General features: G+C 44.5%; 3 protein-coding genes across 9 annotated transcripts in view; 1 reads left to right on the top strand and 2 right to left on the bottom strand.

Moving 5' to 3' along the window:
- Positions 1-97, bottom strand: part of si:ch73-345f18.3 (uncharacterized) — a 9,100-nt gene extending 9,003 nt beyond the window's left edge. The window contains exon 1 of one of the 2 annotated variants that reach the window (XM_081715199.1): positions 1-97. This exon is cut by the window's left edge and continues 401 nt beyond it. The gene's annotated coding sequence lies outside the window, so the exon portion shown is untranslated. The other variant, XM_027001412.3, reaches the window with a different exon arrangement.
- Positions 98-436: 339 nt separating this feature from the next.
- cdca7b (cell division cycle associated 7b) lies at positions 437-5,940 on the top strand. 3 transcript variants are annotated; one of them, XM_081716404.1, is made up of 10 exons: positions 438-586; positions 1,499-1,627; positions 1,777-1,908; positions 1,999-2,391; positions 2,479-2,541; positions 3,142-3,306; positions 3,642-3,788; positions 4,083-4,232; positions 4,331-4,467; positions 4,794-5,940. In XM_081716404.1, exons 1-10 carry the CDS (start codon positions 569-571, stop codon positions 4,813-4,815), a joined length of 1,356 nt encoding a protein of 451 aa, XP_081572530.1. In that variant the 5' UTR covers positions 438-568; the 3' UTR covers positions 4,816-5,940. The 3 variants fall into 3 exon arrangements, with proteins under 3 accessions (XP_081572531.1, XP_081572530.1, XP_026857216.2); XM_027001415.3 differs by having other exon boundaries at positions 3,139-3,306; XM_081716405.1 differs by lacking the exon at positions 4,331-4,467 and having other exon boundaries at positions 437-586; positions 3,139-3,306.
- A 1,763-nt stretch (positions 5,941-7,703) lies between these two features.
- sp4 (sp4 transcription factor) lies at positions 7,704-14,783 on the bottom strand. Of its 4 annotated transcripts, none has more exons than XM_027001403.3 (6): positions 14,239-14,783; positions 13,801-13,886; positions 11,739-13,221; positions 10,790-10,994; positions 10,254-10,453; positions 7,704-10,139 (listed from the first exon to the last, which is right to left on the bottom strand). In XM_027001403.3, exons 1-6 carry the CDS (start codon positions 14,243-14,245, stop codon positions 9,892-9,894), a joined length of 2,229 nt encoding a protein of 742 aa, XP_026857204.2. In that variant the 5' UTR covers positions 14,246-14,783; the 3' UTR covers positions 7,704-9,891. The 4 variants fall into 4 exon arrangements, with proteins under 4 accessions (XP_026857204.2, XP_035381117.1, XP_035381118.1 ...); XM_035525224.2 differs by having other exon boundaries at positions 14,488-14,783; XM_035525225.2 differs by lacking the exon at positions 14,239-14,783 and adding an exon at positions 14,149-14,230.
- Between the last annotated feature and the right edge of the window lie 286 nt (positions 14,784-15,069).

The raw sequence follows: 15,069 nt of genomic DNA, 5'->3' as shown, positions 1-15,069 counted from the left end.
ACTGTCTAAATGTGCGGTACACACACAATTTAGTAAATAGCTACCATATGATAAACAAGAAAGGATGCTCAGGCGCAGGACGCTTCATTTCTATACGAAGGACGCAAGATATCCTATGTATAGAGGATATCCGGTCCGCGTGTAATATTTCCCGCGAAACTACAAAGGAGTAAGCCGTGGACTGTTCCATGTTGAATATTACCATATGAAGGGGTCGGAGTTTATTTGAGTGTTTGAAACTCTGCTTTATATTGTTGTAAAAATAAATGTTTCGCCCTTAGCTTTTATTTTTTGCTTCGTATTTGTGGAGGTAATGTATGTAGTAATTTGGATCAATATTCCTCCAGCAGCTCCATGAGTCCATGACCGTACACTCACCCATACTTTTTTTTACAACAAGAACATGTGCTCGTGTTGATTTTTAAACTAAGCTATTCATTGTTGTTATGTTGGGCTTTTAATATAGTTGTCTATCTACTTCAGCGTCTTAGAAATTTGGGTTACCTGTATTCAGGTATACAGAAATTCGTTTTTTATTTTTCTTTATATTTTTATTCTTTAAGACAACATGTCCACATCAATGGAGGTAAGAAAAAAATAAATAAAGATTAAGTGCTTTTGTAGCATGCTAGTCAGGCTAAATATGTGATCTTTTGAGTGTTTTCAATGCAAATTACGTTAAACAGCGTGGCCTGTTTGATAGGCAGGTATCCCAATCTTGCATAACCTAGATACATTTAAATAAACATTTTTAAATAGTTTTTTTAGTTGTAAAGCTTACTCACCCACGCGCAAAGTCTGAGCAAGTGTTAACCAGACAAGATAAAGTCAGTAGCGTTAGCTAGTTAGCTAACTAACGCTAGCTAAATTTATAGAAAGTAAACTGACTGGTTTGTTATGTTAGCTATCCTATCCAACCTAGCTGCCTTGTAATTGCACAACCAGCTATTTTTAACCCAACAAGTATTTTCCAAATAAATTTTAAGATTAGGTCTGTTAATGGGCCATAGAGCCAACTTTATACAACTTTACTTTTGTAGTTGTATTGTACAGTGTGGCTGTGTTGCATAGAAACCTTGTTTCTTAACGTTAACGGATCCTTTGCATGTGTTCAATTAGGGTTTGGTCTGTACTAGTTGACAGATTGCTGAGATGGAGTACAACAGCCCGTTTTCCGTTTGCGTTCCCATTGCTGAGTTTTAGCCCATACAGTGAAATAAGTATCGTTTTAAAAAATGTTTATTGACTTACTGGTTTTCAGATTTTCATTTTAAACAAAGTAGGGCGTGACGTTTTTTTCCACTTTGTCATATGCAGGTTTGGTCCCCATTGTTAAAATAGGGTATATAAGGGTAGAAGGATGGCATCCGAATAAAATAAGAGTATTGCTGCAAGTATTGTTTTTTTTAATGAGTCTTTTAGTTGAAGTGTGTGAAATGGAGCTGAAGCAGAACCTTGTTTAGGCATTGGTCAGGTATAACTATTGTCACATTTTCAGAAAGCCCTGGCGGATATATTTGAATGTCCCAGTGATAATGAAGAGTTTCTTGGCTTTGGAGTGGATTCACCAGAGGGCTTCTCAGAGGAGAGCCGAGACAGCCTCCACTCAAGGACCTCCTGGAAGCCTGTGAGAGGATCTTTTTGTTTGTTTGTTGCACCCCTTTTAAAAACAACATTAAACCAGTGATACGTAAATAGAGCACGTGTTTGAGTGCTAAGAAATACATCAGACTGCCATTGTTTGGGTTGTATAATAACAATGTCTCTTTGTTCTAGGTTCTCCGCTTTAGGTCTAAATTTATTACAGATGAGTTGGCTCATATCTTCATGGACTCAGACAGTGAAGGAGAGTTTGAAGGCTTTAGTAAGACAGACAGCTCTCTACACGGCACCTGGATGAGTCCTATGGTAAGTGACGAGCAGAATTCTTCTTCTTTTGCTTTTGAAATGCATATTTTGTACTGTGCCTTGTAATTAAATCTCCTTGTGCACTGGTAGGTTTTGGAGTCTGAAGAAGACAGTGATGACATTGGGTTCTACTCCAACGACGATGGCGACAACCCGACCTCACAAAGGAGGCAGAGTTCGGGATTGTGCGTTGCGTTCCGGTTTCCTATTAGAGCAAGCTCCGCCCATCAAAGGCACATTGCAAAGAAATCCTCAGAGGTGGCCAAGTTGAGGGTTGCTCCAGTCAGAAGTCAGCCCACGACGGGGAGACCCAGAAAGAGGAGAGGAAGCCAGGCAGACCCACCTGTGGACTTGAAAATGGGAAGAACCCAGAAAAGCTCTGGAGTGTGTAGTGATGAGTCAGAGGAAGGGAGTGAGCTAACTGAGGCAGAGATACAAATACTGAACAAAAGAGCTAAAAACATCCAGGAGAACAAAGCTATGGTATATAATTTCCTGACGTATATAGTGAAATTAATATCCCCAAAACATTGAAGGTGTTACTAAAGGTGTGTGTGTGTGTGTGTGTAGCTCGCAAAGCTATTTGCAGACCTGAACTCCTCACCTGAGTTGTCCTCAAAGGCCACGCCCACAGTAAGTGATATCTTCTGCTTGTCCTTTGTCTCCCAACTCATTCTGACCGACTGGCGGTACCCTGGAGGGAAGGAATCATTATTATAAAGCTGCAAAACCACAAAGCTTTGCTTCAAGATTGATCCTTCCATTTATGATTTGGGCCTTGGTTGCCTGTTGGCTTGTTTTGAAGAAGTAATGCCACAAGTATGTGTACTGAATGGCTTTATTTTGGTAGAAAGCTTACATTTTGTATGCTGCTACTTTGTACTGAAACAAACAAGAATCATGCATATTGTAGTGTGTCTTGGAAAACATGGGCAGTATAGTTGATAATTGCAAAATATTGCTCAACAATATTGCTCAACAATCCAGAAAAATACTGGATTGAATTGTAGAAGAATGTCATGGTTCTTCTTTGGGGGGGAAAAAACAGACTTTGGAATAGTAGCTCCGCTTAATGTTCAAGTAACTGGACACTGCTCAATTAGCAGGAGTTTAAACTGATTCATGACTGACTCCGTTTGGCGTACCATGTACGTATGCTAACTGTACATTAACCCATTTCTGAAGCTTTTATTATTGTCCATGACTCTAATAATCATACTTTCACAACAGAAGAAGAGGAAGGCAAACACCATGCAAAAGCCCATGTCACAGAGCGAGAGGCGGAACCCCAGCCGCAAGGCCCGCCCCCCGGAGCATTTTGGGCGGGAAGAGGAGCCAGTCACCTCCTCTAAGCCCAAAGGGAGGAACATTGAAGTAGACCTCAAAAAGCTGATGGAGGTGAACAGCACATACACAGAGTGCCTTCACGAACGCTGCCTGGTTTGCAGGTTCTTTAAAAGTTCCCTGGTTGCAGATAAAGTCTTACAGCAGAAGTGGTTTTATAGGGACATGCTTCAAGGCTTCGGCCTAATGTGGGTTGGTTTTGTTTGTTTTTCTCCATGACTGCCCCTGAGTATCTGATGTGGTGGTGGTGGAGTTTTTAGGAATCAATTGGAAGTTTATTTTATATATGTTTTTTTAGTTAGTTTGGTTATTCCAGAGTTGAAAAAAATAGGGCTGGCCATGTACTTCACTTTTTAGTCATCTTTGGTTCTTTAATCTAATTTGCACAGGTGGACAAGAGCAGACAAAGTGAGGGCAGGTACAGACACAGGAAAACCAGAAAGCGCATGAACGTGCGAATGCCTGAAGACATTACAGAGGAAGAGCTGGACAACGTGGCCGACCGCGCCAAAGACAAGATTCTTGATAAAGATAATGTGAGTTCTGGAGTCAGGGCTGCAGGAGCTGCCCTGCACTGTGTTACAAGTGCCCTGAATGTAGAAAAAAAGCTTAATCTCAATATAGCAGAGTATAAGTTTAAAAATTGTTTTAAAAATTAGTTAAAACATTTCTATTGTTAGTGATAAACAGTAGATGAACAAATTTCTATTTGAATAGATCTAATACTGATTTCACATTTTATTCATATGTGAAGTATTTACACATTGTGATAGAGTGAAAAGAACTGAACTATATATTAAAAAGTGTTCTTTAAATAACATGTTCCTCAGGGCAGCACGTGCCACCAGTGCAGACAGAAAACTTTGGACACCAAGACAGAGTGCAGGAGTGTCTACTGCCAGGGGCTCAAAGGGCAGTTCTGTGGGCCCTGCCTTCGCAATCGCTACGGCGAGGATGTTCGCACTGCCCTGCTGGACCCTGTGAGATTAGGTTTCCCCTTTTGTGTGTGTCGGGGGGAGGGGTGGGGTATGAAGGGTATGATTTGCTATCTAATGATTTGCTGTGTCTGTGCATGTAGACGTGGAAGTGTCCAATCTGTCGAGGCGTGTGTAACTGTAGCCTGTGCCGGAAGCGAGACGGCCGCTGCGCTACGGGGGCCATTACCCACTTGGCCAAGTACTACGGCTATGATAGCGTGAAAGAGTACCTAGAGAGGTGTGTGGGTTTCGTTCATATTAGTGATTTTGGCTTTATTATTACTAATTAACTCGTTTGTTTAACTTTACTCCTTTCGTTACTAATAGGAATTAAGTTAGTTAAGAAGAACCATAAAAGCATATTGCTTTCCTTTGGGCGTTCGCCTTTTTTACATCAAACAAGATGTTGTTGAGATGCAGAGAGAGAAGCAGCCAATCATCACGCGCCATTAACGAAATGTCTGCGCCCGTATTGCTCTGCGTGATGCATAGATAATAGATATTAAAGTGCATTTTGGGCATAATTGACAGTAACGCTTGTTATTGTATTTCTGCCTTCTGCAGCCTACAGGAGAACCCCGAGTGAAACGGGACTAGTGTGGGTGCGATGATCGCAGGCGTTTTGTTTGGCGGCCTGTCGTGACGCTCAGACTCGGGATGTTGAGTGGCAGGCTTGTTGATTCCGTGGGCCGTATCCTTAAGCCTGACCAGGTAAAGATGGACAGCAGTGCAACTTCTTCTGTTACATCCTGCTGTCATCATGTGGTCAAACCTTCTCACGCCGCAGATTTTTAAGAGAGTATTTAGTTGAGTACGTGGTTAGGTAAAATCGTTTAATCCTCTTAATCAACGATTTAAAGTGTTAAATGCAACTGTACCCGTTTACGTAGATTACTTTCTTAGAGCTCCCTGCACCATACGGTTGACAAACATTTAAAAGTGCCACACATGCTGAAGTGTAAATGATAGATTAATAGACTTTCTCAACTTGTTTTATTAAAAAAAAAAAAGAAATCTATTGAAAGAGCTTTTACCAGTTTTACATTTTAGCATTTATGTTGTGTGGGTTTTTTGTTTGTTTGTTGTTTTTTTTTCCCCTCCTTTGAGGCTTGAATTTTTACAACAGAATTGTGACCCAACTTGTATTTGGAAGTGAGACTTGTCTATATGCACTAATGCAAACGGTTTTGTTAAAACATTTTGGCTCTTTACTCTGGCACGTAAAAGCCACAGCTGCTGCTCAAGTTTAAAGTGCAGTTCAATCGTATACTTCAGCGCTTTTTTTATTTTATTTTTTTAAATTTTTTTTAAGACAAATCATTTGTGAGGTACAAAGGCAGTTATGTAGAAATAGCTCATTTGATGACAAATTTGAATTACAGAAAAGAAAAAAGGTGATAGTCTGTTATTTTTTGGTCCATTACTAAACTAAGACTAAACAGTGAGTATGCTACATTTTCAAATAGTAATGCAGAACTTCTACAAGTAAAACTTTGACTTTAGAGTTTACAGTAAACAGAAAAGGTCGTTCATTGTCTGAACTCGGGTGACTCATTTTAACTGTATTTTCCAAGTATTTGACAAGGAAAATATATTTAACCTATGTTTAATCTTTGAAAAAGATTAAAACTAAAAAAAAAGAAATTTTATTTGTAATTAATGTAAAATCTAAATTTTACTTGTAATAAATGGCCTTGATTTGTCTTGCTCATTCTTAAAATCTTTTTTTGATGCCTTTTTAAAAATCATCTTAGGAAAATTAGCAACCGTTGGACTGCACTTAATGACCTGATGTGCTGATTTAACTTTTATAAATGCGATGCATTTCCGTTGGTGGCCCTTGTCAGAGCAGCATTAGCGAGAAGGGGCTTAACCGCCTGACAAGGAAGCTGGAGCCAACAAGCAAGGGCTCTGCCCCTGAATGAAGAAGAAAACCTGCAGGGCTCCCAAGGCAAAAGGGCAATTCATCCTCGTTCTTGTGCAAACTTTACATCTTCAGCTAAAGCACATGTGTGTGGAGTCTGTCTGTGCCAATTCCACATTTCTCCACCTATCTGGTCACATGTCATGGGAGGTCAGCGGTGAAGGAGTGATGCTCTCAAAGGTGTGAAGTGGTGCCAGCTCTAGCCAGCTGTTTGTGAGGACTTCCTCTGTCTTCTTACTCAGTTCTGTGTATTAAGGCTGAGTCTCTACACTGGTGCTGTCAGAAGAAACACTGCCGTTTGTCCAAACCTCCACCCCGCCGCCTCCATAAGCAGTCTCCGTCATGGTATTCTTGCTATTCTGCAGCGTCCTGCACTTATTTGGACTTTATTTGTTTTTGTGGTTAAATCCAAATAGAATAGTTATGTAGCTGTTTGAGTATAAATGCCACTGTAAGAGTTAACTGAGTTGTGTTTTCGTTTATGAAGTGTTTGGTCTTTCTTCATGTAATACTTATTTCAAGGACCTGAAGTTCTAGTGAAGCACAGAGTATTTCCCTCTCACATTTTAGTAACTCTCTTACTAGTTTGTGTTTTGCATCATAAGCAGCCCATATTAATTAAGCAGTCTCCATAAAGGGTCTGAGGGTGTAAATTATACCCACAGAAAATGAGTGAGAAGTGTCAGATGAAAGGAGACTTAGAAACATTTTTTTTTTTTTTTTTTTTTTTAAACTTTCAATCTTCTGATACACAAGCTGTTGCTTAGATGGATTCTTCCTGTCAGTGGAATGTTATGGTTTTGGAGCCATCAATCAAACTGAGAAAACAAAAGCCTCACACACCCAGTCCTTCCTCTCTACATGGATCAATCTCTTCAGAGGAGAGCTGCTCGTCACGTCTCTTCTGTGATTATCCCGTGCAGGCGTCTGGCACTATACCCTTATGAAGGCACGGTAACCAATCCTGTGATTCCCATGTCTAAATAATCGTATATTTACGAAGCTTGGGTAGTGGTGCGGTCAATGATGTCTGGAATCTGTAAAACAAATTTCAAATCAGAATTGAGTTTGTCTACAGGTTTGCGTCAGTCTGTTGACATCCAACTGTTAGTACACAGTGTATAACAAACAAATGACACTAAACAAATTGTTCCTGTTCTTTTAAACTGGGCAAACATGTTCTTTAGCCTGTAAAACAAACAAACCTACCAGATGATGGCGCTGTTGCAGTGCCAACTAAATGCTTATTGGGAGTGTCACTGCAGTTGAGTTTATAGCACAGCTTAGGATAAGTGGAAAGATTTAGGTTTAGGACTTAAAATTAAGCTTACACAAAGTAAAATATTTTGTAAAACTAAACAAACACTGGTCCATGCCCGAGTTTGCAATGGGTAGCTCAAGGTCAAAGTCTACTCTTTAATCAGACTTATCAAAGCTAGTGGGCCACCAAGATTTGACATGAGGTCAGAGCTGCAGACATGTTAAACGGTCATTTGTGGCACAGTAAGAAGAGGGATGAAGTAACAAATAAGGTGATATGTACATGCATATTATATTTAAGACAGGTTTATTCACTTTTAATTTCAAGTGTTATGCAGGCAAAGATTTTTTTCTTTTTTTTCCAATTTTTTTTTTTTACCCATTAACATAACACGTTTGTACAAAGTTATCTTAAAAATATCAATAAACTGCAGCCTTTAAGGCTAACCTGGCAGAAAAAAACATTATCAAATGTCATGAAGACAAACAAACATTTTTAGAAAAAGATTTACAAATGAGATGTCACTAGAAAATATCAAAGAAAAATTGGTTGTCACACAAAATATTACCAAAAACATCTAAATTGTTTGGTATCAACCATTCATTTAAATTTTTTTTTTTACTTATTTTTCTTTCTTCTGAAACATGTTATGTGTGAGAAAAAAATTCATATAAATAAAAAAGCTATGGTTATACTTATAAAAGGAGCACAAGTAGAAATAATTACTATAGCAGAAAGAAATCATGCTGCACATAATCTCGGGCTCGACAGCGTACAATACACATCAGCAGTCTGAAAAGGCAAAATATTGAAATAAGGATAAATAATAAATTAGCGATGTACAGTCTGTTAACAGAAAGAGCTGAGAAGGGGTAGAGGGATTTTTTAAAAAAAGAAACAGAGGAAGTTGAAAAACAAACAAACATTCACAAAATCTCCACAAATAAAAGAAAATGCAACCAATACACTCAGAACACCAAACTGAGCTATGTGGACCAAAACTCCACCACCGCAAAGGAAGAAGCAAGTGGCCCCAGCTCTGCACAAGGGCAGGGGAGCATGGGAGTTGAAGTTTTTGTGGGGGAAGGAGGAGGGACTGGGACTGAGCGGAAAAGGGAGAAGGAATTAGGAGATGAGTGGGAAACACGCAGAAGTCAGAAAGTTTGATACTTACTGAAACTCAGAAACCTCAACTCCAAGAGGGATTAAAAAGAGAAGATAGGAAAACCAAATGGAGAGAAAAGGCTGTACCCAACTTGTCCTAACTGGCCACAGTGTTCACTACTGTATAAAAGAAAGGACGTGGTCAACTGTGTGCAACTGTACACAAATTCTTCGTACAATGTGGTCAGAGACCCTCCCCCACCCCAATCCACTCACGCATTATAGAGTGGTACTGCAGTCTGTGTTAAGGCATTGTAGTACAGTTCATATGACTTTGAGACACAAAAGACCTTTCTGGCTGTTTTTCATCACTTAAAGAAATCTAATCTGCCCCTTACTAATGTAAACATGGTTTCACAAGGATTGTCTTTATAGTATTGCTTTCATTTAACGTAGCAAGTCTTAGAAAGCTAGATTGTTTTCCCCTGTATTTTTTACCCCGCACAGAAATCTTATTTTCAATGTCAACCGGTTTTTCATAGGAATGCATTGGGTTTTTTTTTTTTATTATTTTATAAACCTTTAGATTTCATATGTGCTTATATATATATATTTTTTAAAACGACCCTTTTAACGCATCTTCCCGTTTCCCCACTGTTTGATCATACGGTCAATTTGACAGCGCTCAAGCTCTGCATAAAAAGGTGGCATGCCCAAGGGCGCGACCCCGAGCGGCTCTGTGCCTCCACGGGGAGTGATGGTCAGAGCGGTACGCCAGTCCTCCCGCGGTACAGTTAGATGGCGAACAGCTCAGGTCCACACCCAGGCCACATTCCAGTGCCTTTGCCACAGACCACTGCTGACCTCAGAGATAGGACCCGAGGTTTGCCTACTCTTACGCCAACACAACGTCGCACCACCTCCCCAGCCCTGACAACAAGGAATAAACTGTATAATCAATCAATAATCAATCTGACAGAAAGATATACAATTTTGTGCATAGAAACAGATTCTTTTTTAATCCTAAAGAAAGACTCTTCATAGTGGATTTTCGTACTGGGAACAGCAGATCCCCCTCCCCCCTTGTGCTACTGTAAATAAGACATACTCCATTTCACTTCCAATAGTTATTGTATGCCTCTTAAAAACCAATGGTAATTCCATACTCTTTAGACTCTTTAGATTTTGTATTATATTATTCAATAGTTTTACATTTTCATATGAAAAATCAGTTGCGCTCGAACAGCTGTCCATTTTCATTATAGAAAAAAAAAAAAAAGCAAAAAAAAAAGCACCCCCCCCCCCCCCCCCCAAAAAAACAACAAAACCAACATATAATATGGTGCTTTTTGCAGGGGGAGCCAGAGGCAAGGCTACTCAAACTCATCCTCTAGGTTGTTAGACGTGGTGGGCATGGCCGGGTTGGAATCCTGGGAGAGCGACGCCACGGTAACAATTCTCGGGGAGCCCAGGGCCTCCTCCACGTCGTCCTCCATGTCCTCCGTGGTGAGGATGGCCAGCGATGCGCCCCCTTTCTTCTGGTGCGTTTTGATGTGCTTCGACAGGTGGTCGCTTCTCATGAACCTTTTGGAACATTCCATACACTCGAACCTCTTCTCGCCTGATTAACAACAAGAGCTTAGACTTAATAGACAGTGAGCAAATGCAGTACGGTTGCTCTGGGTTTCTGTGTGTACGTGTGTGTGTGTGTGTGTGTGCGCACGCTCGCGTGTACCTGTGTGCGTCCGGCGGTGCCGCTGTAGCTCATCACTCCTGGTGAAGCGCTTCCCGCAGAAGATCCAGTTGCAGACGAAGGGCCTCTCGCCCGTGTGCCAGCGCAGGTGAGCCCTCAGGTGGGACGTCTTGCCGTACACCTTTCCACAGCCCTCCATGTGACACACGTGCTGCTTCTTCTTCGATGGGTCACTGTTGTTCCTGTGCCGACAGACCGGGACCACGAAGCAAGAGGGAGTGTGATGGATTAGACAAACACGAATCCTAAAGTCACACTTTGCCCAAACGTTCAATGACCATGTGTAAACACAAGTAAGGATTGCTCAGCAAAACAATATGAGCTAAACATTCCACAAGTTCTCCCTCTTCCTCACAGTAATGCTCTCGCTCTGGGTGGAAGCCTTTTCTGTTAACAGGACTCTCGCTACTCTAAATTTTGAAGATTACAAAACTTCCCACCAAACCAGTTTCAGTGCACAGAAAATAAACTAAATGCACCTCCCCCACCCCACAGGACCAGGACACTGCGTCACACACCTCCCCTCGCCATCCCTGCAGTTCGGACAGGAGCAGGCTACCCTGCGAAGCCTTTTGCCAGGCTGGCCCTCCTGCTCTGAGGGGCTCTGTGCGGGGCCCATCTGCTCGGGGCTAACTGTGTTCAGCGTCGCATTGGTCAGGTTGCTCACCGTGACCGTCACGGGGGCTGGCTGAACCTTGACCCCTTCCTGACCTTGCTGTTGACCTGCGGAGGGAGAAGGAAGCATTGAGGGCCTGTTTGTGAGTACGGACCATGAGGTGACTGGGAACGCTTCTGACGCGGCCAAAAAGAACATAAGCAAGACACTTCCTCGGAATTTTAAAGCAGTACTGGAGTCAGTAATGAAAGTGAAGAGAGCGCAAACACAGGGCAGGCTATTTGGGAACAGACAGCATTCACTTCCATTATGGCTAAAAGGCCAGTTCAGTCCTCCTACTTCACTGTCCGCCCAGCACAAGTTTAGTCGTGCTATGGCGAGGCAGACCAGGACTGAAGTGCTCTCAGAGGGTCACACTGACCCACACGCTCGCTTACAGCCTTAGAGCCAGCGCCATCTTGATCACAATTCGTTGTCAAAAAGGGTCAGTAAAAGGCACTTTTCATGTACCGCTAACTGTATCCCACTCAGGGGTTTTTATAAAATACAACATTCCCAGTCACACTACAGTGGACCAAGTGCCTTCCACAATACTAGTGCTCACATCCGTAGTTATAAATAAATAAAAGGGAGAAATAGTGAAACTCTGGAGTGATTCCTAATAACAGCACGGCGGAAAAATGTATTAGTCTGCTATTAATTATACTGATGTATAACTATGCACCAAACCTCTCACTAAGTCATTTCCTTTCGATGCGTAGTCTAATGCATTTCACTAGCCTGAAGAATGTTTATACAGAGTTCACTAAGCATTCCAGAGCTCAAGCAGGAAGATTTTAGCAGTGTTTTACCTTGCACGCCTGTGATGGTGAGTGGCACTCCCTGCACACCGGTGGCACCCAGGCCTGTTATGTTTACGGTCTGCACGCCCGTGCCGGAGGTGAGCTGGGCCGTGTTGAGTGTGATGGGGGCGCCCCCTAGAGTGATGGGGGCGATCTGCGCGAACGCGCCGCCGCTGCCGGCATTGGATGCCACCGGGGCGAGCGTGAGCTGCTGGGGCACGCCGGCATTCTGCACCTGCACCGTCTGCCAGCTGATCTGTCCGGTGGGCGTGAGCGCAGGCGCCCGGATCAGCACCTGCGCCGGGTTCTGGAAGGCCTGCAGCTGGACACTGCCTTGGACAGGCTGCAGGGTCTGGCCCGGCTGGAGCTGGATGGAGCCCTGAACCAGCTGGGGCTGCTGCTGCGATTGGGACTGCTGGATCTGGATCTGCTGCAGCACCGGGTGGCCCACGATGTGGAACTGCTGCACCTGGGTGGGCTGCTGCTGGTCAGGCGCCGCCTGCAGGCCGTTGGCCTGAGATGCGCCCTGGGCGTCCGCTTCGCCCGCCTGCCCGCGCACGTCCTTCTCCACGTCCGCCGCGACCAAAGACGACGGACCGTCGGTGGAAGGCGCGCCCGTGGAGTCCCCGCCCCCCGCCGTGCTGGTGGAGTCTGCACCGCTCACTGGGCCTGTGACGGTGGTCGCTATAAGCTGGCTGCCATTGGTGACACTACTGTCACCTGACTGCACCAACTGCACCGATCCTCCGCCCGTGGCCACGTTGTTGATGACAGGCAGGGCTAGGGTCACGCCGCCGATGTTTATGGGTAGCGTAGTCACCACAGGGGCCTGGGTGCCTTGGATGGTCTGCAGCTGAAGAGGGAAGGATGGGCGGATCTGCAGCGGTATGGTCTGACCCGTCACGTTCTGGGTGACGATGTTGGCAGAGGCCGCCCTTGGGGGCGTGGCCAGGATGGCTTGGTTGTTCCCAGCTGGAATGAGCTGGATCTGCTCCGGCTGGACGCTTAAGGCTGCGGGGTTGCCCGGGTTTATCTGGATCTGCTGACCGTCGGCAGTCTGTATGTGCGGAATCACCTGATACTGGATGCCCCCTGTCGAGTTTGGCATGTTCTGAACCTGGATGATCTGAAACTGTTGCTGCTGCTGCTGCTGCCCGACGGTTGCGCTGTTCGCCGCCACCGATTTGACCTTTCGCCCGGGCGTGCTGTCCACGGAGACCACACTGGCACCCGTAGCCGTGCCGGACACCTGCACGCCGTCTTTGGTGGCGGCCGCAGCGTTAACGGCGGGAGCCGCGATGAGCTGCCAGCCGTTCCCCGTGAACTGTGCAGGCAGCAGCTCCAGCTGCTGGGGGGCGTTCTGCAGCTGCACCAGGCCCTGGCTGGGGTCGATGAGGATCTGCTGCGGTGCGCCTGTCTGGCCCTCCCCACCCACGCCACCTATTTTACTGCATGTGGCCGCGAGCAGCGCGAGAGGCGATGGCTGCGCGTCCTGTTAGAGCACACACACGCAAACACACAGAAATGAGAGAGAGAGAGAGAGAGAGAAAGCGCTGTCAGTGTCAGATGTGGGCGGGGTCACAGGAAGAGTGGGTGGGTGTGTGAACCACAATTTCTCCATTTCCCGAAGAGGGGCGAGAGAAATGCGCACGTTGTTTTAAAACTGGGTCGTAACAATGCTAAGGGGTGAACTGAGATAGAACTGACATAAACAATTATGCATCGTTATATTCAGAAAGATGATGTAATCATAGCGCGTCAACTGTTATGCATTAGTTATTATATATGTCTCAAAACAATAAAACCTAGTTACCCAGTAAATGCATTTAAAAATAAACTGTCCGATTATCAAAATTAAAGCAGCAAGGCTTAAAGCAAATAAACAATCGAGTAGACAGTTAGCTGACTTGACTTATAGGGGTTATTGAAGTAGAGAATGCTAGTGTTTGGTAAGGCTGCTAGTTAGCTTAGTTAGCTAAGCTACCATGCAATCAGGAAGTGTTTGAAGTACAATGCTTTATGGACGGCGCCAAGTTACGGGGCCAACTTTAACGGCAGCTAACTGAAGTACCTGTAATCCAGACGTTTTCCCTTTACTGCCCCTTTCGCCTCCACCTGATTTGCCCCCATCTGTCGCCATGGCTTCTCTCTTTTGATCTGCAAAAGTGAAATCATTTTCTCGGTCAGAAAGGCAGGCAGTCTGTCTTAAGGAGACAAGCGTTACGACTACACAACGCGCCAATAGAATAACGCAAGAAGAAAGACTTCGCCTAACGTGACCTGCTACTGATACTTAAATAACTGGCCAAATTAACTAACTAAAGTGGCGCAAACAGTCCTTACAGGAGGGCTGTCCTTCGCAGGCATTGCACAACCAAAAGTGATTAGCGCAAATAAATAAAAGGGCACCGATTCTTACAAAGCCATTCTCAATCCAAAAACTGGGGTGACAGGTTGTCGATGCGTGGGGAGAGAGGGGTGGAGACGATATGGGAGGGAGGGTACCTACCACTCATCCCGCATTAATAAAACCGGAGAGGAGTTGTTAAAGGAAAAAAAAAGGCCGGACGCTGTGGAGGCAGAGGCAGGCAGAAGCCCGGAGAAGGACGGCCTATTTTTTCCACGAATGGCTACTGCCAGGCTGTGGCGTAGCTCCGCCGACCGCCCCGGCGGAGAGACCCACCCGCCAGCAAGGGCGGCGCCCAGGAGCCGCACGCGTGAAACAACGGGAGCGGAGAAGCGTCTCTGGCCGCGTTACCTTCAAAACCCGTCGTGCGCGCGTTTCACGAAGGCCGACTCGTGAAATGTTTGTCCAGAACAAACGGATCTCCGACGAAACGCGTCCAAATCCAAGTTAACGCGCTGTCTGTGCGAGGGCCCACCCACTTCCATTTAAATATCAAGTGAACGCCAATTTTTTTTGCTCCGCTCTGTTTGTATCGCCGCTCGTTTGTCTCGTATGGAGTTATTCCCACAGTTTACTCATGTTGTGTGTCCCGCGTTCATTTTTAGATATTATAAATGTTCACTTTTTCGTGCACAATTGCATTTGCGCTTTAGTAACCTGCTATGGCTTTTGTGGGCGGATGCTCCCCGCCCACATATTCAGATTGAATCGTAACCGTCTGCGGCCGAAATATTGCATGGGAATTGTAGTTGTCAAGGTTTCGAAAGGCAGCGCGTACAAGTTGAAGATGGACTACAAGTCCCATGTAGCACAGCGTTAAGATACGTGAAAAAAAATGTAGACAGTCTTATCATGCTCGGTTGAAGGGAATGAAGAAGGGCGGTTACTAGTGCTGTGTGGGGGTTGGGCAAATGGAAACGGGTGGGGAAAAAA

Source organism: Electrophorus electricus, chromosome 6 (genome assembly GCF_041902795.1).
Source record: "Electrophorus electricus isolate QZ-2024a chromosome 6, ASM4190279v1, whole genome shotgun sequence".
Classification (NCBI taxonomy): Eukaryota; Metazoa; Chordata; class Actinopteri; order Gymnotiformes; family Gymnotidae; genus Electrophorus; species Electrophorus electricus.
This window is presented reverse-complemented; position numbering and strand designations above follow the sequence as displayed.

What these genes read in the sequence shown, in the direction of transcription:
- cdca7b (XM_027001415.3), top strand. An exon ending in ACCTCAAAAAGCTGATGGAG is followed by an intron (nt 3,307 to 3,641) that starts GTGAACAGCACA and finishes TAATTTGCACAG; the next exon opens with GTGGACAAGAGCAGACAAAG. An exon ending in GTGAAAGAGTACCTAGAGAG is followed by an intron (nt 4,468 to 4,793) that starts GTGTGTGGGTTT and finishes TGCCTTCTGCAG; the next exon opens with CCTACAGGAGAACCCCGAGT.
- sp4 (XM_027001403.3), bottom strand. An exon ending in GGAAAACGTCTGGATTACAG is followed by an intron (nt 13,222 to 13,800) that starts GTACTTCAGTTA and finishes GTGCTCTAACAG; the next exon opens with GACGCGCAGCCATCGCCTCT. An exon ending in TGCAGGGATGGCGAGGGGAG is followed by an intron (nt 10,454 to 10,789) that starts GTGTGTGACGCA and finishes CTGTCGGCACAG; the next exon opens with GAACAACAGTGACCCATCGA.